General features: G+C 34.8%; 3 protein-coding genes across 3 annotated transcripts; 2 read left to right on the forward strand and 1 right to left on the reverse strand.

Moving 5' to 3' along the window:
- Window positions 1-363: 363 nt before the first annotated feature.
- LOC138870457 (uncharacterized) lies at window positions 364-2,719 on the forward strand. The gene is made up of 5 exons (XM_070148262.1): window positions 364-709; window positions 882-1,086; window positions 1,236-1,672; window positions 1,960-2,570; window positions 2,708-2,719. The coding sequence occupies exons 1-5, from the start codon at window positions 364-366 to the stop codon at window positions 2,717-2,719; spliced, it is 1,611 nt and encodes a 536-aa protein (XP_070004363.1).
- Window positions 2,720-2,924: 205 nt separating this feature from the next.
- LOC138870458 (uncharacterized) lies at window positions 2,925-6,845 on the reverse strand. The gene is made up of 8 exons (XM_070148263.1): window positions 6,444-6,845; window positions 4,626-5,453; window positions 4,319-4,522; window positions 3,998-4,129; window positions 3,810-3,915; window positions 3,641-3,721; window positions 3,444-3,512; window positions 2,925-3,322 (listed from the first exon to the last, which is right to left on the reverse strand). Exons 1-8 carry the CDS (start codon window positions 6,843-6,845, stop codon window positions 2,925-2,927), a joined length of 2,220 nt encoding a protein of 739 aa, XP_070004364.1.
- Window positions 6,846-9,484: 2,639 nt separating this feature from the next.
- LOC104213851 (uncharacterized) lies at window positions 9,485-12,775 on the forward strand. Its single transcript, XM_009763401.2, has 2 exons — window positions 9,485-9,809; window positions 12,380-12,775. Exons 1-2 carry the CDS (start codon window positions 9,560-9,562, stop codon window positions 12,646-12,648), a joined length of 519 nt encoding a protein of 172 aa, XP_009761703.1. The 5' UTR covers window positions 9,485-9,559; the 3' UTR covers window positions 12,649-12,775.
- Window positions 12,776-27,960: the final 15,185 nt, after the last annotated feature.

The raw sequence follows: 27,960 nt of genomic DNA on the forward strand, positions 1-27,960 counted from the left end.
ACTTTTACTACAAATTATATACCAATCCAAAAATAGGTAGATTTTGCCATTAAAAAGCCCTAAAATGAAGGCACCAAATCTGATGTGATTCTGTCAAGGATTTTATTCGAATTTTGAAACTGAAGGAGATCTCTCTTCCTGATGAAGGCACCAGTTGCGTAATTCTCTCCTTCCTCAACAGAAAGAGATCTCTGTTGATATCAGCTACAACAAAAAACGCAATCAAATTGTACAATTACTGAAGAGAGACTATATCTGTTCTTCGTCTCAAATTGTACAAAATTGCTCTTCGTCGATATCAGTACTCAAATTGTAGAAACTATATCTGTTCTTCGTCTTTTTTCCTATCAACTACACGAAATCATGTCAAAAATCCCAATAATGCTGAAATCGAATGGTAATTGGGATAACTATGGCAGATTTAGAGATTTTGAAGTTGATGCCATTGTGGTAGATGATAATGCAAACTACGGAATTCTCAGTTCTACAATTGCAGAACAATTATCGATTGATACATCGGATAAAATTATAGAAATCAAATACATTGTGAACGAGAATTGTCCTCCAATGGAGATTAGGAATGATATGGGGGTTCGTGCTTACATGGAAACCAAAAAGGAGAATAAAAACTTAGGTTCGTATCCTTTATGTATAAGCGTAAGAGATTTCAATATGGAATTGGCAATCAACAATGAAAGCACCAGTGCAGGTATGTTTGATTCGACATTGCAGAGAGTTATGGTGTTACTATGTTATCTACAATATTACTACAATTACCTACAATTAAACTACAAAGCTCACATAGTACTGAAAAGGATAAAGCAATGTTGCTTTCAAAATTATCTACATAGAAACTACATTTATGAATTTATTGTTTGCAGGTTCGTCTGGATCCCTAAACTTACTTGAATTTCCATCCTCACCAGCTATAGAGGAATATCAAAGTGAAATAATAACTGAATCTACGCAAACATATATTGAAGAAGGACAAGTTTATCAGGACAAGCAAACAGTAGCTGCTGCAATGAAGAATTATTCAGTGATGCACAAGTTCCAGTTCAGAGTAAAAAGATCTAGTCATAGAAGGTATGTAGTTATTTGTGGATAATATATCAGCAAAATCAGTGTATGATTGAAGATAGGTGGGTTTTATAAATTGTAGTTAAATTGTAGTCAGTTTGTAGTTAATTGTAGTTTTTTCATAAATTTGTGTAAATATTGTATTTCTTTTGTAGCTACTGGCTTATATGTGTTGCTGAAAGCTGTAAATGGCATTTCAAGGCAACGTCAATTAATGATTCGGCAATGTTCAAGATAAGAAGTTTCAGCCGTCAACACACATGCTGCCTAATGGACGAAACATTCATACAGCGCAAACGTACTGCAACAGTACTTGGTAGCATGGTCGTTCCAAAGTATTGTGATCCTAAGACTGTTTACACACCAAAGGACATACAAACTGACATGTTATCCGAACATGGACTGAACCTAAGCTACATGCAAGCATGGAGAGCAAAGGAAAAAGCTTTACAGTTTTTGAGAGGGAATCCGTGTGACTCCTACAACAAATTACCCAAATATTTTTATATTCTTGAGAAGAATTATCCTTGTTCTGTTGTTAAATTGAAGAAGGCAGGAGATGATTGCTTCTTATACGCATTTGTTGCTCTTTGTACATCAATAAATGGTTGGCAACATTGTAGGCCGGTAGTAGTGGTTGATGGAACATTCTTAAAGTCAGCCTACAGGGGGATTATGCTGACAGCAAGCACCATGGATGCAGCAGGTAAATAATGGAATAATTTTGTATATTTTGTAGACAGTCTTTAAAATGCAGTTAAATTGTAGTTATGTTGTAGTTATTTTGTAGTTATATAAAAGAATGTAGTTAACATGTCTATATTTCTCAATATATATTGTAGTTGTTATTTAATCATATTTTATGTCTTAAAAATGTAGGTACTATTTTTCCCTTGGCATATGCTGTGGTTGATTCTGAAAACGACGCGTCTTGGAAGTGGTTCTTTGAGCAATTCAAGGAGGCATATGGTGAAAGACCTTCAATGTGTGTTGTTTCAGATAGGCATGAGAGTATACTGAAGGCAACATCAGTTGTCTATCCGGGATTGGCACACTACTCTTGCATGTGGCATATATGGACAAATATAAGGTCAAAATTCAAGAAGGGACATCTACAATTACATGAATTGTACTTTGCTACAGCACGGTCATACACTATGGATGAATTTAATGAAAGGATGTTGAAGATTGAAGAGGTAGACCTGCGTGTAAAGTCTTACCTATATGATATTGGCTATCATAGATGGTCAAGAGTACATGCAACGGTGAATAGAACTTTTACTATGACGTCAAACATTGCCGAGTCGTTGAATGCTGTAACAAAAGATGCAAGAGAGCTTCCAATATTTGATCTATTTGAGTATATGAGGACTCTTCTTGAACGTTGGACAAAAGAAAAGTTATCGAAGGCAAAGGGTACTTTCACATACCTTGGTCACAAATACAACAAAGAATTGGAAGACAACAGTACATTATCTCAGAAACTAAGGGTAAGATATTTTTTTTGGTGCAGTAGAATCAAAAAAGTACTAGCTGCAGTTTTTCCAGATTGTAGTTAAACTGTAGTCAAATTGTCGGTAATAATAGTTTGTAGATGAGCTGTAATATATTTGTTGCTGATTTGTAGGTAAATTGTTGATAATCCATTTTAATGATTGATGTATTATTATTTCTGTTTGGTCTTCAATTGTAGGTGAGGGCTTCAACAGATCATATACATACTGTGTTAGATGGTGTGAAGCGGTACATTGTGTGTCTAGAAAACAAGAAATGTAGCTGTGGACAATTCCAAATACAAAAAAAAGATGATCAAATACAAAAAATTGACAAAATAAATTACAATTTTAAAGTATAAAAATGGTGAACAGACAGTGTAAAATGAAGCATTCATACCTCCTAGATACTTTATCACTACGAATGTATAACCAGTTGGTGAACCTTTCTGTCAATTCAGGATCTACATTTTCACCTATGACACTTGTGAAGGGGTGCTTGAGGTAAAAAAATTTAGGTCCAACAGATGTGCTGCCTCCAGAACTATACAAAGATGTGAAAGGTGATCGTGCATGTTTTCCCGGTTGCCTGGTTCTACCGGGATGAACAGGGGTTGATTCATCTCGTATGGGCTCGCCATACATGACCAACTGTGATAAGTTTTCTGGCAGCTCAAAGTCATCCAATGTCAAACCTTTGTTTTCAATGCCTTCAGGAACAACTTTTTTATCAATGCCTTCAGGAACAACTTCAGTCACAGTCACACCGTGAATTGGCGACTGTGGAACTTCACCTTCTGTAGATAAGTGTAGATCTATGTAGATATGAACAGTATTATGGAGTTATAGAGAATATAGAGAATATATTACCTGCTTGTTGTGCCTCAGCCACTTCATCAATTACTGGTTCTTCCTCAATATTTCCTTGTAGATGTTCTGCTGAAACATCAGCTTGAATGAATAATTGAGAATGAGAATTGTAGATATATGTAGGAATATGTAGTTAAGGTGTAAATTATTAAAATTTTGCATAAAAACCTTATTGTAATGAAGGAATGGTTCTGTACCTGCTTTATATGCCTCAGCTGCTTCTTGGAAGTCAGGATATAAGTCAACATGTGGTTGAAAATGTTCTGGAGAAATTGTAGCTGCAACACATAGTAAAAAAATGATTAGTATAATTAAATAATGCTGTCTTGAAATTTGTAGATATGTATGTAGGAATTTTGTAGATACATGTATTGCTTGTGCTTCCATGCAGTTGATCACCAGCATTGAACTGGAATTGCTGGTTGTTCTCTCCTTGATGTTGGTAATTATTTTTTGTTGAACTACCAGCAAACTACAATTTTGGGGAATATTTGAGACTACTTTATTCATATGTCTTAATTAGTCTTAGTACAAAATTATATGTAAATTCTTACCTTTGACTCGTCCAAATCAAACCTCTTGTTTATCACATTCATAACACCCTTCAAAGATTGATCTATGAACTCTCGAAGGCTTGAGAGTTCCTCAAAAACATCCTTCCTATAGGCATCTAACTTTCCATCAACCTAAAAATTAAATATATAATTAGTTGGTAATCTTATTCTAACTGCTACAGTTACACTACAATTCAACAAACTATAATTGTTATAGATTTATACCACAAATTAACTACAATGTATAACATACTATAATTGTTATGTAATGAAGTCAAAATGTAGCAAATTATGTCAATATATTGTAGTTATTCATAATACCTGCACAATCCCCTTTTCCAACTTCATGAGCTTGCTACTGACAGATTCAATGTCCTCTTGACAATCTGTATATTTGGGTTCAAATGATGGAGAAGCAGCAGTTGGAACATGTGATGGTTGAGCACCATGTTCATCTTCATATTGAATCTTGTCTGGCAGATTAAGCACTCCAAGCTCTTCTCCAGATTCAATCATGTTTGTGAACTGAATGATGAAAATAACAGTTAATTCAAGTGACAAAAAAATGTAGATTCAATGTAGTTATTATGAATGTAATTGTAGCATCATACAAAAGTGGAAAAAATACCTTGATCCACTCAGGCTTGATCATCTTCTCTTCAATTGCAGTTAACCAAATCTGCCCCTTTGTAGCTGACCATCTTAAAATGCGAGGTATAGATTCAGAACATCTCGTAGCAAGCTCGGTGCTGACGGACGAGCAACACTCATATAGCCACACTTGCAAGGCTAATGAGCATCCCCGTATCAGATAAGAATGTACATGGGGATTAAGACGATGTCGGACAGATTCAATAACCTGCTTGAAGGATTTGATACCCCATGGGTATGACTCAAAATTACCAGACTCTATTAGAAAGAACATAAACTTGTCTATGAAAGTCACATGGTCTTTATCAGAAGGACAAACAAAAAATTCCAACATATAAAGAATGCACAACTTCACCGCATCCACATCGTTTGCCCATGCTTTATTAGTCACTACATTTTTCAAATGCCATTTCTCAACCCTTTCTTTGTTCGGAAAATATGTATTCATTAAAGGGCTAACATAGGTGGAAGTGTAACCATAGTCTGAAAACTTATTCACACAATTAAGACCAGTTATCAACCCAAATTCTCTCAAGGAAAAATTCAATTTTTCACCCTTAAATAGTACTGAAAAATATGAGTCAGTAGACTTTGTCAATTCATACTTCATCAGAAGATGAAGTGATTGGTTTTGCATACAGATTGTGGGGAGACCTAATAAGTAACCAAAACAAGTTTTTCTGAAAACCCTTAAAGCATTCAGAGAGAGTAAAGCTTGTATCTGGCTAGGTATGCTAGGATCACACAAACTGTGGAATCTAAGCACACCATAATCAACATTTTGTTGTGCAAAGTAAGGTCCATTCTGTAGAAAATATAAAATTAATGAACATTAGTAGTTTGCATAAAAAGGAAGCAGTAATCTACATATAACTACATGACAAATACAAAATATAACTAGAAGAAGAATAGCCTACCCACACCTATAACTACAAAACAATAACAGAAGAACAATGCACGTGTAAACATTATCTACAGGATGTAACAGTTACTTCAAGTATCTCACATAAATGTAGATTAACTGTAGTTAGAATGAAGTTAAATATATGAGCTATACATGCTACAATAAAAAATAACATATCTATAATTTAACCATCAGACTACACATCAACTACAAACTAACTACATTTGTACACTGTCTAAGAGTCACGGTTCCAATTAAACTACAAAATTGAGACAAAGAATCTACAAAACAGTTACTTCAAGTATCTCACATAAATGTAGATTAACTGTAGTTAGAATGAAGTTAAATATATGAGCTATACAGGCTACAATAAAAAATATCATATCTACAATTTAACCATCAGACTACACATCAACTACAAACTAACTACATTTATACACTGTCTAAGAGTCACAGTTCCAATTAAACTACAAAATTGAGACAAAGAATCTACAAAATTAGGACAACACCACATTTTACCAAAATACACTTGAACAATCAAAGAAGAACAATGCACGTGTAAACATTATCTACAGAATGTAACAGTTACTTCAAGTAACTCACAAAATGTAGATTAATTGTATTTAGAATGAAGTTAAATGTAGCAGCAATACAGGTTGCAATGAAAAATACCATCTCTACAATTTAACGATCAGACTACAAATCAACTACAAACTAACTACAGTTATACACTGTCTAATAATCACAGTTCCATTAAACCTACAAAATTGCGAAAAATAATCTACAAAATTAGGCCAAAAAACACTTGAACACTAAATTAACACTTGAACAACAGATTTTTACAACCAAAATCAAACTACAAAACAGTGAGGAAACATAAATAGTGTTTACCTTTATTGAAATTTTTTCCTTAACCAATTTTGGTACTTTTTTTGAGGGTTTCTTCTTCTTTGGTTTTGATGAAGAAGGAGAGACCTTGTGTTTTTTCACAGATGGAACTTTGGGAGAATCATCTACAAAATCGTCATCTACACTCAACTCTTTCCCCTTGCGTTTCAGTTGATTCTCGACTAGTTTATCAACTCCACCAACATCAACATCGTGCAAATGCTTGCTTCTCATTTCCGCACGAATTTGTCTAGGAGATGAAATACCAGTAGTTTGTTCACTTGCATGCGTCGTTTGTGGGTTTTTTGGTGGTGATTTTGGTGTTAAAACACCCAAATCAAAGGTTGGAATATCAGCTAATATAGCTTTTGATGATTTTTTTTGGGGAGTGTTGGTTTTTTTCATGATTTAGGAGTTGAAGACAAAGATGGAAGTGAATTCAAATCGTGGGGGATACTATCAACTGAAGGTAATTAAGTGGAGAAGAAAGTGATGGTAATTGTGGGTGAGAAGAGATTGTACGAGAATGGAGGAAAAACTGAAGGTAAATCGTGGGGGTGGGGGGAATTAACTGAAGGTAAATCGTAGGGGGTGTGGGGGGGTGGGAGGAGAGAGAGGCGGGTAAACCAAATAACGTGAAAATACAGTCCTAAAATCACGCCTAAAATAAATGAAGGAATAATTATACCCTTAATTTGAATTATGGTATAGAAATGGTAATTTGGTATGCTTAAATGTAATAAACACAAACCTTAAACATTGAGGGTAATAAGGTTTGATATATGGTATAGATAGGTAAAAATCCCTTTGATCATTCCTCACATGCAATATACATGGATTTCGCATTTGAACTTTATGGTTTCAGATTCGAAAGTTTACCGCATTTCATCTAATTTATTGGGTTCAAAATCTCTTATTTAATAATAATTTATGTGAATTTATTTCTTTTTAATCAGTTAAAAAAGAATAAACCTTTTTCTAATACTGTAACTTTTAATTTTAGTATTCCAATATTATCCTTAATGAAAAGTTTTCACGCCATACAATTGGTATGTCATGTTTTACATTACAAGTTTTAAAAAATTTGCAGTCACACAAATATATCTCATTTGTTACATAAAGTTATGGAACTACAATAAAGCATTAAAAACTGTAATTTTAATTTTAAGGAATAGTAATAGATGAAATTCATCTTTCTAATTTCGTGGTTAATTTAATGTGTATAGTCGAAATTAAATTCTTATTTCGAACTATTTAAATTATCTCAATTTTTTAAATTCTATTCGATTGTTTTTGCTACTAATTCGTTAGAACATCATAGAATATTAATAATTCTCATTTGTTATATAAAGTTATCGAACTATAATATAATATTAAAAACTTGTAATTCTACTTTTAAAAAATAGAAACAGATTAAATGAACGACATTTACTTTTAAAAAATATATTATACTTTACCATTAAGGTACACTATTTGACCACATTTGATTTACTCAGTCAAGAGCGAGAATTGAAAATAAAAGTTCCTAATTATCATGTTAGAACAAAGGATCACTCATTGTTCCGTCTAAATAGTTTAATCATAACCATCGAAATTTATAATGTAGGGGTATCAATGTAAGTTAATCGTATGATAAGTATGAATTCAAGTCTAATTGTTTTTCTCTCATTTTCTTTCCTTATGTAATTAAAAAGGTTTAAAGAAAAATAATGTAGCTCAATAATATTTTCAGACTATGCTACTGAATAGGGGTGTCAATGGATATTCGAAAACCGACCAAACCGACCGAACCGTATCGCACCGAACCAATTTTTAGGTTTCTTTTTAAGAAACCGTAGGTTTTTATATAAATTTATAACCGCACCGATAATTAGGGTAAGTTTTTTATTTTATAAAAATAAACCAAAAAAAACCCGAACTGTACCGAATAAATTTTACATGTAGAAAATATATTTATTTAGTAAGTTTAAAAATAATAATGCATTAAATTTTCTTTGAGCCTTGGAATTATGAAAACTATTACAAGTCAACAAGTAATTAAACTCAAAATACTAATTCCTAAAACCTATTATGTTACTTCTACTTAAACCAAGTTATTTCAAGTATCTTTATTAGCAAGACACAAAGTATTCTAGCAATTATGAGTAGCAAACTATAATGTATTGAATATGTTTCTTTTCATATAATTTAGATTTATTTTTTTGAATATTTAATCTTCTATAGACTTAAAATTCTTGAGTCCCAACTTGGTACATCTTTTAACTCGTGTGATTAATATTTTCTTTGCCTTTGTTTGATTTCTTTTACGCTGTTGTAGAATAGTTGATGGATCTATACTATGGCCATATTTTTTTTTTAAATTCATCACCCTTTAAACAATAAAAATGTCTAGAGAGTTTTGCTAAGTCCTATAAAAGAACGTACGTTATTGCAATTCTACTTCTACTGATGAATTTTACATGATATTAAAAAAATACCAATAATTAACCGAACCGTACCGATACCGAAGAGAAACCGACATGATTGAGACGGTTTCGAAAAGTCTAATTTTGGTTATATATAATAGAATAACCCAAAAATTGATATGGTACAAATTTTATAAAATAACCGACCGAACCGAACCATTGACACCCCTACTAAGATGATAAGGGGTGGTTTGTTTACAGAATGTCCTGGGTGTATCCCGTGAATAAGCTATGAGTTCATTTATATTTAATAGTTTTGGCTTAAACTATATATTTATGTTAAAAAAATATTTATTCCCTCCGTTTCAATTTATTTAAATTTATTTGATTGGGCACAAAAGTCAAGAAAAAAGAAAAAACTTTTAAATTTTTTAATTATTTGACATTTTAACAACTTAGTACTAAAATTAATCGGACGGCATAAAATAATCAAGATGAGTGAAACAGGTTTTTTTTTTTTAAATTTTTTAGTATGTACATTAAATTTTTTTAATAAAATCTTAGTATTCATATATAGTTTTTTTAAATAACAGGCTGACGCATATATATGATGAAGATATAGAAATATAAAATCACGAAAAATAGTCATTTTCATATGTATATTAGGTAGAGAGAAGACGAAATAAGAGCCAAAAAATTTGTGGACAACAGGTAATGGGAATTTTACAACAATTCCGAGCAGTCGCCGGTAAGCTGTTCAACCGGAGAAATCAACAGAAACCATCAGAAGATGCATATGCTTCTTCAGAAGGTGAGTACAGTGTAACGTCGGCGGTAACCAAAATCAGTGGTCCCGTTAAGTATGACGGAACTCAATCAGATGAGAAAATCAGCAACATTCTCTGCAAGCTCCGGAAATTTGCTATTGTCTCTGCCGTTGACGAGTCTCTCAGAACCGTCGCTGGTCAGTATCTCTCTCTATCTTTCTCTTTCACACACACAACTCCACCATATTCTTTAGGGAATTTTTGTTATTTGGAATGTTTATGTGGTTTATTTCTAAAGGGTTTACGAACTGTTTCCATACTAGTGAGGAATTGTCCGATTTCAATATACTGTTGAATTTTGATTTTGGAATTAGTCGATTACAGTTCGCTTTTTGATAATATTGATGAGGTTGAGCTGGATTTTATGTAAATAGGTTTTCAGATGGTTGGAATTGATTTCATCTCCTAAGCTTTGTACTGCATCAGTATGATGCGGTGTGTGAGGGGAAAATCATATACTACTGTTATACAATATTTTCTTTTTATGACGTAGTGTCGGGGCCAACTTGCACACATAGACTATTTCCACAGGATACCTGCCACTTCTCACCAGCGGATGGAATAAAATCACCTAATATGTTTTTGCCTCTGCCTGGATTTGAACATGAGCCCTCTTGGTTCTCCTCCCACTTGACCATTAGGTTACACCCTTGGGGGCTATTATACAACATGTTGTTGAGTATGCGGGCATTCCTGTGAGAAACTAGGTGTGTAGTGCCTTAGGAGTTATTGTGATTCTCAAGAGAATACCTTAACTGTCGGTGCAGTGTCTATAATCTTGGTGATGGAGAGAACCTTGGAGTTGGATTTCTCCCTTCTGCCTGCGCAATGTCTAAAATCTTCTTAACTTTATGGTAAAGTAATGCAATCTTGTACCGTGGTGATCACTGGCTAATACATGAACCAATCAGATGGGTTGATTTAGAGAAGAGAGGCTAGGAACCTTTGTTTTAGGAGTGAGCGAAGTATAAAATGGTTGAAAAAGTTTACTACTGTATTATTAACAGTTTCCAGGATTAGCTATTTAAAATAGAATTTATTTAGCTTAAAAGTTTCAGATAACTACTAACCTTCCATCTTGAAGTCGTCTTGTGAATAAACATATGAGGGCCAGGCCATTTTGTGAGTGACAACTGAAAACAGTTGCTGTAGAATGTTAATATTGGGCAACTTTCTACACCAAATATCAGACCAGAACTTAATTCTGTTGGTAAGATTGTGTATACAATGGGTTGCGGAAGTACCTCCCCACTTATTAACTGTCCCCACCATATCCTGTATTATAAGTCTATAATAGAGTCTAGCTTATTTAAGTTTTCCGGTTTACACCCTCATGTTTGTATTTACGCCTTGCTTAACTAGTTCTTCCAGACTTAATTGTCCTTGGAAAAAGGGGAACTTATTGTTTCTGAAGTTTGTTTTGTAGGGGGGGTTCGTTTAAGAATGGGGGTATCATTAGGAGAGTGATAATTTGTCCTGCTTAATCCCATGTTTGGTTGATGTGTGGGAAGGACAATAGGTGCAAATAATAATCTATTGCTCCAAGCAAGAAGCTGGTGGGTTTCTAATCAAGGTTAATCTTGAGAAAGCATCTTACTTTATACTCCAGCCAGCACAACCTTCCTTCAGTCTGACCATAATCTTCACTAAAACTTTTGGAATGCAATTCTATACTGACTTAGGATCAGTGGCAGAACTAGGATTCTTAGGAAAAGGGGGTTCAACATTTGAAGAATGAATAATAAAAAATTTCGATAACTCAAAAAAATTTGAGTCAAAATGAAATTAAACTAACAATATATTTGATAAAAAAACTTGCATTCCTTTGAATAACTTTTAGAATTGAAAATGTGAGTGAAAAATGCATTTAAAGGAAGAAAAAGCAAATATATCATACAATAATAAACAAAATACGAATTAATGATGATAACTAAGTAACATAATTCTTTTTTTAAATATAAGTATTAAAAAGCTGTTGTGGGGATGTTCAGATAAAGATCTTTAATCAAAATATAACAAAATACTAATTAAATTTACAAGTTATTAACAGTTTTAATTATAGTAATTAAAAAAGAAAGAAAGGGATTAAAAAAAGACTATGGGACCTTGTGAATGAAATTACGAGAAAGATGATAGAGATTATTACTCGTGTCCTGAAAAATGAAAGATAAGTGCACATTGCTAGATTCGAGCACACGACTTCTACTTCAAATTTGAATCCCCTTACCAAATACGCCACCATACTTTTTATGATTTAAGGGGATTCAAAATCCTTTTTTATGTCAATATTAACATTATTTTGTAAAATCTACACAAAAAATCAGTGAAATTTCAGCAAAGGGGATTGAACCCTCTTTCCGCCATGTGGCTCCGCCCATGCTTAGGATATGATAGTCATAAGATTGGAGTGCTTATTGCTGTTTTAGCCCATAAGTGTACCGTTCATGGGATACTTGGTTCTCCAACCTCCTTCAGGATCCTTGCTATTTCTGCCATCAGCAGTTACAAACAGCTATGTATATGCTGACTCATTCGTCCTTGGAACGAGCTCTACTTGATATTTTTCTTGAACTGAATAATCGTGAGTCGAGATGGTTATCTTTGCCTTCTAGAATTTTCACATATTTCTTTATGATTTTCATCTAACATTTGTTACTTTATGTGTTGATATACCTATTAATTTCAGTATTTTCAATTGTTTCTGCAGGTGGGAGTAAAATCGTAAAGGAAGGATCGAAAGATCAATCGCCTTCACGTCCTAGACTTGACAAACAAGAAATTACTGTTATGATGGAGGAGATGCAAGCAAAGATGGAGAAATTTCAGGATGACATGAATAGCATAAAGCAGCAAAATGGAGTGTCAGCTAAATGTGCAAATGGATTGGATTCCCTTGAGTTCTCTGATGAGCCTATCAAGAGTTCAACGCCTGCAAAATCTAATAGAAAAAAGGTTTTCATTCGTTCTCGGCTGTAGAAAGCAGTACAATCTTGGCAATGAGGAATCTTCACTTCTGTAATTTTCATGTGATTTGCATTGTATCTGTGTAATATATGTATTAATATTTATATAAAAGTATTAAACTGGTATTCAGATGTGCCAACTACAGTGTCCGCTCCACTCCCCAACCAATCAGACATCCTGGGGTGTGCTAATGTTATGCTCTGTGGTTTTTTCTAAAACTCTGCATTCTCTCAAGTGTTTGGTTACTTTACACAATATAACAATTTGATCAAACACCATATTAGTATTAATTTGTTCGACGTATCTCAAGAATGAGCGATAACTAAAAATTCTGTACCATTTGTTTTTTCGATATACAAATTAGATCATAGAAAAAGTTCCCTTAGTAATGCAGTCATTATATCAAACCATATTTTCCCTTTTGCAAAAAATTTAAATGGATGGTCAAAATAACTGCGAACGAACATATATTATTTCTATAATTTCTATAATTAACTTACTTTCACAGTATCACCGACTCAATATGCGGAGGTACCAGAATATCATCAGGCAACTGACTAATGCGAGTGCAAGCTCGTCTTGGACACTTCTTTAAAGCAAAATTATTGGAAAATTGCAGTCTTTTCTCCATGAATCTCATGGGAAGGAAAGAAGCAGAACAAAGATGCACTGCAACAAGACGACCTATGCCTACATCCTTTTAGTAATATACTATTCTTTACTCGAAATATTTGATGTAATTATCATCACATTCATTTTTCTTGCAGACACTATTATTTGATTGCTCTCCTTTTTATTACTCTCTATGTCACATTTTATATGATATCATTTGACTGGATTGTAAACTTAAGATTAATTTGACTTATGTATTAACTAGTAGCAAAAGAAAAATAATTAAAATAATAGTAAAAAATAGTTTTCTAAGGAAAATATCCCATCAAATTTCAATTTAATTATTTATATATTTGAATTCTAGAAACTTTTGAAAGTTATGTACAATAACATCAATAATAGAGCAATACCAACAATTTTGTAATAGGTTAAGCCGGTATGGGGGAACTTAAATGTCCTAGGGGGACTTATCTATCGTTTGTAATATGTTAAACAACTTCTTGCTATTAATATATAAAACTTCCAATTTCCTCAACAAAAAACAAAAAATAAACATTTTGCGATGTTTTAAACGGGGCATTTGAATCTATACTCGCTTTTTGGGCCACGTTTTAACTTGTGCCCGCTTTGCTAAAAAAATTGCAAGCATACCCACATTTTCGCTTAGCTTCAGCATACGGGGCTGAAGTAGCAAAGACAATCACTCAAAACTTCAGCATTCTAGTATACGGGACTGAAGTAGCAAGTGTGCTGAAGATTTTTTTTTTTTGTAACTAGCGAACTTCAGCTATAGAGCTGAAGTTTTTATTTTGTAATTGGCGAACTTCAGTTTTAGAGCTGAAGTTTTGTTTTGTAACTGGCAAACTTCAGCTCTTTTGTAACTGGCGAACTTCAGCTCTAGAACTGAAGTTTTTGTTTTGTAACTGGCAAACTTCAGCTCTAGAGCTGAAGTTTTGTTTTGTAACTGGCGAACTTCAGCTTTAGAACTGAAGTTTTTGTTTTGTAACTGGCGAACTTCAGCTCTAGAGCTGAAGTTTTTCTGATTTGCTCCTGTCTCACACGTGAAAATGTGTAAGCTTCTATATTCATCTCTAGTGCAGACTTTCTTTAACAAACCTACTTAGACGTGATATTTCCAGTTAAATGAAGGTGCACATTCTCGCACTGAACAAGGAAAGCTTCAACCTAAAAGTTTTTAATTAAGTCAGGGAGGTTTCAACCTAAAACTTTGAATCTTTAAAATATTTATAAAGACAATGGATACACTACATAACAAAAATTTGGCATGTATACCTGAATCGAAATTCTCGTCTCATTGTACACGGAGGACAAGATTCCTAGTAAAAAGGGCATCCTTTATATGATTTGAGCCAAAAACTGACCTTAAGATTTTGCAGAGCAAATAGAATCTTAAATAACGAATTATACCTCTAAAAACCATGTTGTAGCAAAGTATGTGAACTATAGAGCTTTCCTTGTTTAGTGCTAGAATATAGATGGTTACACCTAAGAAGAAGAAGAAGAAGAAGAAGGAGGAGGAGGAGGAGGAGGAGGAGGAGAAAAGGGGCTGAAGTTGTTTAAAAAGTGGGTACAAGTTAAAAGTTTTTAAAAAAATAGGTATACGTTAAATGGGGGTGACCAAATAAGCGCCCCGTGCAATTTTTACGTTTTAAACTAAACAATATGTCATAAAAATTGAGACAATAAAAAAAAATCTCCATCCTTATTCAATTTTATAAAACACTCTTTCCATTTAAAGACATCACACTATGTTTGACACTACCTATTTCTCTACAGCTTACACAATTTTCATGAATTTAAATTTACAAAGTAATTCATATTTAACTTTGATGAGATGTTTATCACTTGCAATAATACTTTAATATTTTCTTCCATCATCATTTATTGTATAAGCCAAATTAATATTTTAAATTTCATTTACTTTCGAATACTTTCACATTAAAAATAAAAGGGAGTGCGTATAAATTAATTTAAATAGTCACTCACTCAATCACTTAAACTAAAACTAGTCAGAAAATAAAATATGTATATGTGTATATATCCTTGTATAATCAGTATATAATCTATGTATACCAACTAAAAATAAAAGAAAAACTACCAGCTATGTCCATTTACAAGTAGTTCATTACAAAAATTGACCAATTCATAAAATATTACTAACATTAGCCAACTGTTACTAATATTAGCCAATTAGCTATTTGTAGCAAAAAAATATCAATTTTTGCTTTCTTTTAAGTGGGTATTATTAGAATAAATTGGGTACATCTTAAGGAGCTTGAATCTCGGTTTTGGGATAATTTGGTGAAGTTTTGAAGTGGTTTGAATTGAAAATTCGAAGTAAAAATTGAACATGAAAAAAATAATATGTATATCATTTGTGTACCACATATGTATCATATTTGTATCAATGGTGTATCACATGTATATCCATGTATACATGTGTGTGAGATACATGCGTGATACATGTGTAGCAGAAGAATTTTTTTAACTCGATTTAATTACAAATTTTGATGCAAAACCAGTCCAAATCAGCTCGAATCTTCTTCAAATTTTGTATATTGACTTATCTATATATTTTCAATGAATTTTAACTCTACCCATTGAAAAAGTTCCTTTTTGCTTAGATTTTTGAAATATTGTATATAATATTATTTGTATTTCATCACCTTATGTAACGATCCGACTGGTCGTTTTGCTTTTTAGAACTCCGTCCCCCTAAATAAAACTTCTCGTGCTTACTTTAACTAATTTACGACATGTGGGGATGATTGGTTCGGAATTTGGAAGAGTTTGGGTTGGAATAGACTCATTTGACTCCTTAAGATTTTCTTAAAAGGCTAAGTTTGACTTTGGACAATATTTTTAGCAAATGGAACCGGATTTGTGTTTTGACAGTCCCGAAGGGTCCGTAGGAAAATATGGAACCTGGGTGTATGCCCGGAATCGAATTCCGAGGTCCCTAGCCCGAGTAATGAATTTTTATTAGAAATTGTTAAACTAAAATTCTAAGAATTTAAAGAAACTAAATAATGATTGATCACGTTGGTATCAAGCTCGTATGTTGGTTCCGGATCCTAGTACAGGTCCAATATAACATTTAAGATTTGCCCACAAAATTTGGTGTCAATCCGAGTAGTATAAGTACGTTTCGGCACGTTAGAAATGAATTGAAGAACTTAAAGTTCATAAGTTTGATCCAATTGGTTTTAGGGGGTGATTCTTAGATTTAGCATTGTTTCGGGCGTTCCGAAGGTTCGAGCGGGTCTGTTTCATGATTTCAAATTTGTTGGTATGTTCGGACGGGCCCGGGTGCCCCGAGCGTCAATCGGACGAGGCTCGAGTGAAGTTGGAAAATTTGAGAAGAGCTGAAGCTTCAGATTGCTGTCATAACCGCACCTGCGGTTGGTCAGCCGCAGGTGCGAGACCGCAGAAGCGGTCGTCCTCTCGCAGATGCGGCCAAGGTAGGCCAGGCCTAAAACCGCAAAAGCGGCTTCAAGACCGCAGGAGCGGACCCAGCCCACTTGGCCAAATCCGCAAATGCGGCCTTCCTCTCGCAGAAATGGGACCACAGATGCGGAAATCACTAAAGCAGTGAGCTTCATTTATTTTGGGCTCTAATTCATTTGGCCATTTTTTACTCACCCATTGGGCGATTTTGGAGCTCTTGAGAGAGGATCTTCACCTAGCATCTTGAGGTAAGTTTACCCTACTTATTTTTAGTTTAATACTTGAGTCTTGGGTAGATTAACACGCAAAAATTAAGGTAAAATCATGGGGTTAGAGCAAAACCTAAGGTTTTGATAAAAGTTAGATTTAACCACGAAATTTATTATGAAAAGCGTTAGAAATCATATATTATTGATCCTTAGGTTATAGAGAACAACTTTCTTCGAAATTTTTTGGAATCCGGGCACGTGAGACCGGGGTTGGATTTTAGGAAACTTGTGTTTAAGGTTGGGAAATTGCTTAAATAGTTAGAACGCAATCTTGTGAGCTTGTATTGACTAGTTCCTACCTCGTTATCTAGTTTTGGATCGTTCGACTCCAAATTGAGAGTTTGAGCTCGTTCTTGGTATTGGAAGTATGCTTCGGAGCAAGGTGAGTCTCCTATCTAACCTTGTAATAGGGAATTGTCCCCATAGGTGATATAATCAAATAATTTGCCTTTAAATGCAGGGGCTACGTACGCACTAGGTGACTAGAGTCCGTGCGTAGCTACTATCATGCTAAGTTCGGGTAGTCTAGGACTCAAAAGCATGCTTTATGTGATATTCTTGCAACTTTATGTTAAATTTGGATTGTTTAAATCATGGTGATTATGGTAAATGAGACTAGTAAGAGGAACTTTATCTTTCTTGGCCTTTTTAAAGAGAAGTTGATATTTCTGTGAGTAATTGTTCCCAGTTACATATTCATGTCTGCTTGTTGTTGTGTTTAATTACATTTGACCGCGTCGCATGTTTGATTCACGAGCGGGGTAATAGATGCATCTATGGTTCGCGCCGTTCAACTCTTGGCAGTGCACAATTTACTTTTATGTTGGATCGGGCCGTACGACCTCGGCGCTATTTGCACATGCTTTACTCAGTATTTTTCTATGAATTGAGCTTTATTATTTGCCCTAGAATGAAAGTGGACAACTGTGATATTATCCAGGAGAGGACCTGTTATTTCTTTGTTCTAATTATTTGTTCTATCCATGCTCAGTATAATTCATTCTCATATTATTTGACCCTAGTAAGTGTCAAGTCAACCTCTCGTCTCTACTTCTTCGAGATTAGACAAGATACTTACTAGGTACATATTGTTTATGTACTCATACTACACTTCTGTACTTAATTGGACAGGATCTGAGGCAGGTACATCTAGTTACTAGTCTGGTGCGCATTCTTGATCAGTGTCTGAGACTTCCACAGTGAGCTGCTCCCCTTCCTGTGCCGTCTAGCAGCATGATGGAATCTCTCTTTATTTTTGGCTATCTATTCTATTTCAGACAGTAGGATGGATTTATTCTTTTGTATATTCTATTAGTTGCCCGTAAACTTGTGACACCAGATCTTGGCACACACATTAGTAGACTATTCTTTTGGGAATTGTATAACTATTTTCGTACATTGCTAATTATCATATGTTTTCAACTTCAAATTTAGAAATTTCTATATTTGTTTTAGTAAAGTGAAAATGAGAACTTATTAATACTTCCGCGTTGGCTTGCCTGACAAGAGTGTTGGGCGCCATCATGACCTGTAGTGGAATTGGGTCATGACACCTTATTTGCTATCTCATCCATAAAATTTCTTTTCCGTCTTGCATCTAATGTTGCTAATCACGCTTAAAAATACGAAAGGTGATTTTTGCATGTGATTCTTTGAGAGGAAAAAACTTATCTTTTTTGGTTTTTTAATTTTTATATGTATTTGGCTAATTTTGATAAGTCTATGACTAATGGCTAGAGGTTGGTAAGTTGAGACTTATTTGGGATATTTGTGTAAGTTTCCCAAAATAAAATAAACACAGAATCCAGGTGGGCTATATGTGTAAAGATCCATTTTCCTTGATGGGTTCACTACTACTTCTAGAGTATTGGGTTAGGCCCAGTTCCTAAAACAAGTCTAGGCCCACGACCCAGGATGCTAATTCAATAACAATCGGAAAAGGCCATTTATCGTATGCATTTCTGGTAACTTGCATCACTCTGCAACTCTTCATCTCCATAATCGCAGAGAAATTCTTCGATCGTTAAAACACTAAAATATGGCAGCGTGGACGGCGGCGGCACGGCAAGCCGCAACTTTCTCTCGGCTCTCCGCTTACAGATCAGTTAACACTACGAGCCAAGGCGCCCTCCTTATCCAGCGGCGCGGTCTAGCTGGCGGCGGTGGTAAATTTTCCTCTTCACTAGATTTTTCTTTAAATGGTATTGGAATGAATTTAGCTGAGGAGTGGAATTGATATAGGGGAGCCTTAGCTTAGTTGATTGATTGATAAATTTTGTTTAAATTTCTGGAACTTACATTGTACTTATATTCAATATTGGCGTTTGGTTTGTCAGTAGTAGAATTTTGTTTTATTAGACTTACTTGGCTTGGCTTGTCAAATTAGTAAAGGAGAATTCATATTCCACCCGTTCCATTCCATTTTAAGTGTCGTATTAGCCCAAAAATAAAATTTCAACAAATATGTGCTTTAGAAAATTACCTTCTCCATTTGTCATTTTAACATGGACAAATTTGCTGAAGCAAAGTTCTATCTATCAAACTTTTCATTCACTTTTCTAACTTAAAATTTAGCTGGAGCCAAATTTTCTTTCGTTATTCAAAATTCAATTGCAAATTTTATTCATCTTAAGAAAAGGTTTAACATTTTCAATGAAAATATCTTATAAAAGAAAGGCTTAACCTTTTTAAATATTGAACTAAACATGGCTACTAGATAAATCAATTCAAATAGATCTAAATAGCTAAATTTGTCTGTTGAACCTGACCTCCATCTCAATTCAACCTATTCAATGGTTGAGACATCTTCAAAGAGTTACTTTTTGTCTGATTTTAATGTTGATCCAAGTACACAATAGGATACACAATCGGAAGTAGGATTGCAAGAATCATAGGAGGAGACGCCAATACTCTTGTAACTTGACGTTGAAAATTCTGGCTTCGCCACTGCTTGGTAGCATTAAAAAGGAAGGTGGATTAGACAGTCGGAACCTGAAAGCACATAATAAGAGCCGTCTTATGAAATGGCTACAGAGATATACTATGGAATACTCTATGGAGTAATATGTGATAAATATAAACAAGATGGCTAATAGTGCAGGAAAAATAACCCTTAAGGGGTTGGGGTTTGAAAATCCATCATGGATGTTTTGGGAACCTTAGGCAGCTAACACAAGTATTAAGGTTGGAAATGGAAGGAAAATCTCATTTTGGAAGGGCTTTCAAATGTCTTTGTTGAGAATGCAGTTCAACACCACAAAAGCAATCAATGGCCATCTTTTTGCTCAAGTTAAGTTTTGTAACCCGTTTGCTGATTCAAACTTAGTTCACATTGGATTGAAAAGATATTTTTGAACCTTATCTTCAACAATTTGAAACTGAGAAAAATTGGAATGTGACTTGAAAATGGGGAAAACAGTGAGTAGAAATCTAATATCGAGTTCCTGGCTTTGTCTGTCATGTTCTACCACAAGCAAACAATGCGAGCTCTAATGCTTATGGCATTTAAAATATGGTTTTATAATGCATTCGTGTGATTCAGTAAAATCATTGATGTTTTTCTTTGTGATGCAGACCATCATGGTCCTCCAAAGGTGAACTTTTGGCAGGACCCAATGAGCCCATCAAAATGGAAAGAAGAGCATGTGAGTTTTTCAGAATGCTTACAATTTTCTTTTCTACTTGTTTAAGCTTTCTTGGGTTTATTTGGTGGTTAGCATCATCTTGCCTATCCTTGAAACAATCGAGCTTCCTGTTCGTCACTGTTATGACTTATTCTCTTGTTATTTTCACTGTTTATGACTTATTCTCTTGTTATTTTTTGATCTTATCGTCATGCTTGTGTTGTTTGGAGCCTTGGACTGCCGAATAACTTATATGCGTTTGGTCTTGAATTCTTCTGTCACTTAGTGGCCGTAAACCTAATTCTGGTAATACTTATGACATTGCTTGTGCCTTGTGAAGTGGAAGTTAGATGCTATTTGTAAGATTAAATGCTACATCTGTGCAATAGTTATGCATTCTGTCGTCAACTAAAAGGCAGAATTCTTGCAAATGCGCATGCAACCCTTGTTCCTCACTTCCTGCCACCATTCTACTCCCCGATAGTCCAATACTCTATGGGCCCTGGGTTCGTAAGCTCCCTTCCAATTCCCATTGCCCTAACCCTCCTTATCCTACCATAGCATCCAACCTCTCAAGATTGCCAATGGCGGCAGTTTGGAATAGGTTTTTCAGCAGTGGTGAGAGATGGTTTGGAGGAAAAGTGGGGATAAAAGCATTGGTCCCCTGGTGGTGAATGTGATTCATATCCATGAAAAAAAGAGAATCTATTTGGGTAGTGATTACTAGCCACTTCAAACTTATTGTTCCTAAATCTCGCAAAAAATTTACCAGTTTTTTCTCAAAAAGCTCGTAAACCTTCAGTGCAGAAGCAGGGACATTTGTATTTTAATAAGTTGGGAAAATTGGTAGCTACAACATGTGTTGGGATTGGAGTTGGGATGGATGCTTGTTGAAAAATGGTGGACAGAAACAGCTTGAGGGAGGGAGAGGAGTTTGTGATGGCCATCGAGGAGGTTGATGGAGGGGTGTCTAATTCCAGATTCTCTGTAGGGAGTTGTAGGCGGAGGGATAAGAGGTGATGCCAGAACTGCTTGTTGAAGGTTGAGACACTTTCTTCTTTTATTTAGGAAATTATTTTTCTCATTTTTACCCTTAAAATTTGTCATATGTTTTCATGTGATTTGGAGACGGCTGGGGACTATAAAAAACCGAATGTCGTAAATAGAGCTTGAAGGGTAATAATTTGAGGGATTGTTTCAGTTACTTGCAATTGTTTTGATTAATTCTCCATCATCTTTTCTGAAAGTATCATCTCCATTACCTGTAATTTGATCTGTCAGTATACTCAGTGGAGTTGTGTTGTTGTTGTTGTTCAGACATGGTGGCATTTCCTAACCTTATATAGAACAAAGAAGATAGTTTAGAATCAACAGTAACATACTTTAACATTTGTGCAGTTGAAGTGCATCCAAATTCCAAAAAGCTATTTATTACTCTATTAGTACCGGTTTGTGCAGACACTGTAATTGTTGATTGCATCACTCTTTATATCCTTTTGGGTGTAACATTATCAGAATTTGATTGAGTGTATGCTAATCACTAATACTTGGAGATGGTGTACATCATAAACTTGAAGTTTGATTATGAACTGACATCTAGTGCAGTTCGTGATCGTCTCTCTTACTGGTTGGGGTTTGGCTTTCTATGGAGGTTATAAGCTCTTCACAGGAGGAAAGAAAGAGAAGAAGGAATAGGTACACTTCTTTTGGTATTGAACAAGTTTTAGAAAACTTTGCCATAACACTTTGTTTGAATCAGATAGGAAATTTACTTTCTATATCCTATACTGAGACAAGTATTTGCTCTCTCATCCATCCATTATTGCCACTGCCTGTGGAATATGCTAGGTTTTATATCTATTATTTAAGAGTTTAGCTAGCTTTTACCTGATTGAAATTTGGACTTGTATTTACTGACACCTCAGACAAATTGATTGCTGCTATGGTGCCATTATTTGTATTATTAGAGCTAATTTAATCATGCAAATGTTATCATGTATAGATGTTGAGTGTGCGAACAAAATCCCACATTGGTAGCAGAAAAGATTGGGAGCCTACATATAAGGTGTAGGGATCTCCTAATGGTGTGATGCTTTTTAGGGAAAAGCATAAATCGGACAATATCACATCATGTAAGAATATCTTCGTGCTGGTTGAGCCCAACAATATATGGGTTATTTTTTCACCTTGATAAAAGCTGTTTTTCTCAAGCTACTTGAAATTTGATATTTTCTCTATATACCTGCTCTGATTTACTTGAATCTCTTTGCAGAAAGTTGGTGAATGATCACACTGATGTCGGGATCGTATCTATTCACCTGAAATAAAGTAGTTGCTAGGACTGTATGATCTCATTCAGGCCAATATGAGGTTGTAATTTATTGTTCCCTATCCATCCCATTCTTGCTTTGAACTTTGAGTTGTATATGAAATGTCTAACAATTAACTACGGGTTTTCTTTTCATGAAGTATTAGTCCATTTAATAACTTAGGTACCTATGCTATTGCGGTTTTTCTTCCACAAATACTTTAGTTCATCCTTTTGCAGAAGGACCATGAGTATGTTATCAAGACGGGCAGCACCAGGATCGTGTTCATATTCGTTGCATGTCTGCTATTGTTTTTATTGACATCCAAAATATAAAAGCGTGAGATGGGGGATGATGTCAAAATTCCAAAGAGAAGAGTGGACACCTCCCCCCCCCCCCCCCCCAAAAAAAAAAAACCCGCTTCCTTTTTCTTTTCTTTTGTTGCATATGCAGGCATCGTTGTTTTTGGGGTTCATTTAAATAATTTTTAATTGTCTATTGTTTAAAATCTGGGCAGCCAATTTTTTTCAGGGTGAAACTTTTTCATTTTCTGACGTAGAATTCTCATACTTGCGACGCATTGACGTGGCAAGTGACGTGTGATAATACCTCCCATGATTTATATTTTTATGAACAAGTCATAATAGCTTAGCTACTTTAATGTAACAAAATATTGTTTTGTGATTTTATTGTTCTTGTGTGTGTAACTTTCGATGATTATATATGGAAATAAATCCTCGTTCTTTCAAGAACTTACCACTCAAACAAATCTCTTTCAATCCTTTTACATTATCTGTACCTTAAGATTTATGGACAGAAGGTGAAAGCAATGCATGGGAAAATTTATGTTTCTAACTTAGCATTCAACTCCAAGTGTGAAACTTGGATTATGAGTGTTTACCTAGTAATATCGTTTTTGGTTTTCCCTTTTTCTTTTAAGCTCCTTATTTGACATGACTATTCTTTGATTCGGGCATCCCAACAAATTCTTGACTTCTCAAATGCACAGCGAATTATATTAAATATCGATTGAATTTTTCTGCACCATATTTTGACCCGCTTCTTCTTTGATTCGATTGCCCTTGCAAATCCTTGATTTCTCGAGTACACAATGGGATTTTAGTGTTGAGTCTGAGAAGTCCTATATATGCATCTCTACTTGTTCATATATTCTTTTATTTTGGTAAACAACATATTAGTTGATCATAAATTAAGGAATAATTGCACATTTCCCTTAAGGTTTTGACTTGTAAATTATAACTTGCCTTACTTGTGATTTCAAATACTAGTACATAAACCTTCTTTTGTTATTATTTTAAGTCTTATACTCTAGTCGTGTCAGTGGGAGTCTGCCATACACTTTCTATTTATTTAATTATATATTGTTATGCCCTCTTCGTTTCAACCTAAAGCAAACTGATCATAAAAGTGGATTTAAAAACTTGTTGGAAGATTAGGCAAACCATCATTTGTTATAACAAGTTAAAATACAATAACATAAAAATTCTTATTATCGCTAGTATATATAAGTTAAATCCTCAGAAGGCCATCAATGTACATATTAAGAACCTGAAGGACCCTCCGTGAATAAAATCTGATGAGAAGATTATAGACATGAATTCAACTAGTGGCGGATCCAGAATTTTCATCAAGGAGTGTCATAATATAAATAATTAGATATATCGAAAAGTGAAGGGAAGTTAACGTATAGTAAATATACATAAAATAAAAAAAATTATCTAGCAAAATAGTATAATTTTCCGGCGAAGGGGTGTCGCTTGACACCCTTTGCTTCAATGTGGCTCCGCCACTGAATTTAACAGCTCAAAAGTTAGAAAGAAGAACGAAAACACTTCACGCGATAGAATTTGTGAGCAAAAAGAATATCACACGTAAGATGCAAATTTGTGAACGAAAAGAACGTTTTTTTGGCAAAGAAGAAGAAAACTTTATTCATTACTAAGTAGCATGGTTACATGGTCTGGTCCTCCCATTGGGAGTAGATCTAGGCATACTAGTAAAAATAGCATTACAACCAAAAGAGGACATTACAGGGTTTCCCAGCATAGCCAAATTATTTAACACAACAATATTAGTGGTGGTAGTCCTAGTAACATTAATTCCTTCTTTGTCAGCCTGCACAATATCTCTAAGGTAGTCGGGCTGAATATATCTGACTATAGTAGACGTTGGCTTGCTGGATACCATGTTGTGCCAGATTATGTGCTATCTTGTTGCCTTCCTTGAAGTTGTATAGGATTGGTGGATTCCCCAACATCTTCAGCCAGTACTTGTATTTAGAAATAAGTGCATTATAGGGTGGGGAATAAATAGATTCAATTAATGATGGTGTAGAAGCTAAGTCTGTCTCTATTTGAAGATTTGTGAATTGATAAGCTGCTGCTATTTGTAAGCCATATCATAATGCCTCAAGTTCAATATAGAGAGGAGATAGGCCAGTAGTTTTTTTAGTAAAGCCTAGAATCCATTTCCCAATCGAGTCTCTGAACACACCTCCTATCCCTCCTTGTTCCTTAAAAGCCCCATCTATATTTAACTTCAATTGGTGGATGGTGGGGGGTTCCCATTTGGTAATGACTTGTAAAGGTCTGTCTAGTTTGTTGCAGTTGATGTTACTACAATGCAGATATTCCATGGCTCTTGAGATAACATGATTGCTATCAACTGAGTCGCAAAGATTATGAAAGGTGCTCCTATTTCTATTTAGCCAAAGAAGCCAGAGAGTAAAGGAGAAGAGACAGTCCCATGTCAAAGAGTGGCATATGATTTGAGGTTTTTGCTTGTAGAGATTGTCCAGCCAGTGGGAAGATTGGGTGTCAATTGATTGTATGCTCACACCTAGAGCATCCCATAGTTGTTTTGCTATTGGGCAAAATAGAAAAATATGCTGTGGTGTTTCCTCAGTGGTGGGGCAAGCTGGGCAGTACAAGGGAGTGACAATCCCAATGTGACTCAGGAAGGTTTTTGTAGGTAATCGATTATGGTAGCATTTCCATAGGAAATATTTAAGCTTATTCCAAGTTTTTAGTTTCCAAAGCCAAGCAAAGTTTTTACTTTGGGTTTGAGTTGCATTAGAGGTGATAAAGGGATACACAGATTTTGTGGTGAAGATACCATCAATAGTGAGTGCCCATATCGGAGTATCAGTGTGGTTGTAGATATTTACAGGTTGGAGAAATTGAATTTCAGTTAAAATATGGGATGGTAGCTCAAAGGATAGTTGGGATAGATTCCATGTCCTGTTAGAGAAGATATTTGAAATATTGATAGTTTAATCTTTGTATGATAGGGGACCTTGGATCATACTTCGTATGCTTTTTGTACATGGAAGCCAGTTTGCATGCCAAAAATCCACGTGGGAACCATCTCCAATATGCCATGCAATAGCGTACTTACAAATGGTCCATCCTGTGAGGGTGTTTTTCCATATGAAGGAGTGAGATGTATCTGAGTATCGACCAGCGTATTTGGAATTAAAAACTGCTGCCCAGATAGCAGTGGGATGACTAAAGAAATTTCAAGTGAGGCTTGTAATAGCCGCTTTATTTTTATCCAAGGATTTTCTTATCCCTAGACCCCCAGCATGCTTGGGCAATGAGACAGTGTCCCATTTAATATAATGGATTTTTCTGGATATTTGGTTGCTACCCCACAAGAAATTTCGTTGAATTTTGTTAATTTGACGGTGGTTTTTTTTTTGGGCAACATGGTGTATTGCATAATATGGTTTGGGAGGGCATTGAGGGTGGTTTGAATAAGAGTAGCTCTCCCTGCTAGTGATAGGAATTGAATTTTCCAACCAGTTAGTCTTTTATTTAGATTGTCAAGGATGAAATTGTAATCCGTTGGTTTAGGCTTGTTAGTCAAGATTGGAAAGCCTAGATATTTCCCAAAGCTGTCACTAACTTTGATATTAAGGATGGCACACATTGAATTTTTTAGAGTAGTAGAGCAGTTATTTGAGAAGAGTAATTTAGACTTTGTGTGATTTATTTTTTGGCCTGACAATATACTAAAGTAGTCAAGACAACGCTTGATTGTGTAGCAGATTTCTCATTGGCTGCTGCCATTAGGGTTAAATCATCCACAAAGAATAAATGGGAGAGGGGTGACCCGTTTGAGCTAAGTTTGATAGGTAATCGACTTAGTGATTGATAAGAGTAGACAGTAGTTCAATACACAAGATAAAAATGTATGGTGACATAGGGTCACCTTGTCTAATGCCCCTTGATGGCTTGAAAAACTCTGTTTGGGATCCGTTGACAAGGACAACAATGCGAGAGGTAGTAATGCAAGCCATGATGAGTTTAGTGATTCTGGGTGGGAAGTTAAAGTAGTGGAGAGCTCTACGAATAAAAGACCATTCAATTCGATCAAATGCCTTTTCCAAATCAATTTTAAGGAGCATTTTTCCTTTGTTGCCTTTTATTTTCTTGTAGTGATGGATAATTTCTTGAATGAGAACGACATTATCAGCCACCCGTCTTCCTTTGAGAAAGCTTGATTGAAAAGGTCATATTAGGGTGTCCCAAAATGGTTTGAGACGGTTGACAATTATTTTAGTAATGACTTTGTAAGTTGTATTGCAATACCCAATTGGTCTGAAATTTTTCAGCTCGTTGGCATTAGGGAATTTGGGTATTAGACAAAGGAAGGTAGTGTTAAGCTGCTCAGGGATGGTGAGGTTTTCAAAGATGGAGTGACAATAGTCAGAAACCGTTTTATTTATAATGTGCCAATATTTCTGATAAAAGAATGGGTATAGTCTATCCAGACCTGGAGCTTTGAAAGGTTTAAATGAAAAAATAGCCCTAGTGATCTCATAGTTTTGTAGTGGTTTATCCAAGGCTAATAGATCAGTGACAGAGGATGAAATTGGGGAAGCATGAATGCTTACCTAATTGGATGATTCGTGACTTGTTTGGTAGGCATTTTGGAAATAATTATAGGCGTGTTGAAGGATTTTATCGGGATCATTAATCCAATTGTTATGATCATCCTTAAAAAAGGAGATACAATTTT

This window comes from Nicotiana sylvestris, chromosome 6, assembly GCF_000393655.2.
Source record: "Nicotiana sylvestris chromosome 6, ASM39365v2, whole genome shotgun sequence".
Classification (NCBI taxonomy): Eukaryota; Viridiplantae; Streptophyta; class Magnoliopsida; order Solanales; family Solanaceae; genus Nicotiana; species Nicotiana sylvestris.

Excerpts from the sequence above, each read along its gene's own strand:
- LOC104213851 (XM_009763401.2), top strand. The coding sequence starts at position 9,560 with ATGGGAATTTTACAACAATTCCGAGCAGTCGCCGGTAAGCTGTTCAAC. Across the intron at positions 9,810-12,379 it reads GTCTCTCAGAACCGTCGCTG|GTGGGAGTAAAATCGTAAAG; the intron begins GTCAGTATCTCT and ends TTGTTTCTGCAG.
- LOC138870458 (XM_070148263.1), bottom strand. The coding sequence starts at position 6,845 with ATGAAAAAAACCAACACTCCCCAAAAAAAATCATCAAAAGCTATATTA. Across the intron at positions 4,523-4,625 it reads TCAAGCCTGAGTGGATCAAG|TTCACAAACATGATTGAATC; the intron begins GTATTTTTTCCA and ends TTCATCATTCAG. Across the intron at positions 3,722-3,809 it reads TGGAAGCACAAGCAATACAT|CTACAATTTCTCCAGAACAT; the intron begins GTATCTACAAAA and ends TATGTGTTGCAG.
- LOC138870457 (XM_070148262.1), top strand. The coding sequence starts at position 364 with ATGTCAAAAATCCCAATAATGCTGAAATCGAATGGTAATTGGGATAAC. Across the intron at positions 710-881 it reads CAATGAAAGCACCAGTGCAG|GTTCGTCTGGATCCCTAAAC; the intron begins GTATGTTTGATT and ends TATTGTTTGCAG. Across the intron at positions 1,087-1,235 it reads AAAAGATCTAGTCATAGAAG|CTACTGGCTTATATGTGTTG; the intron begins GTATGTAGTTAT and ends TTTCTTTTGTAG.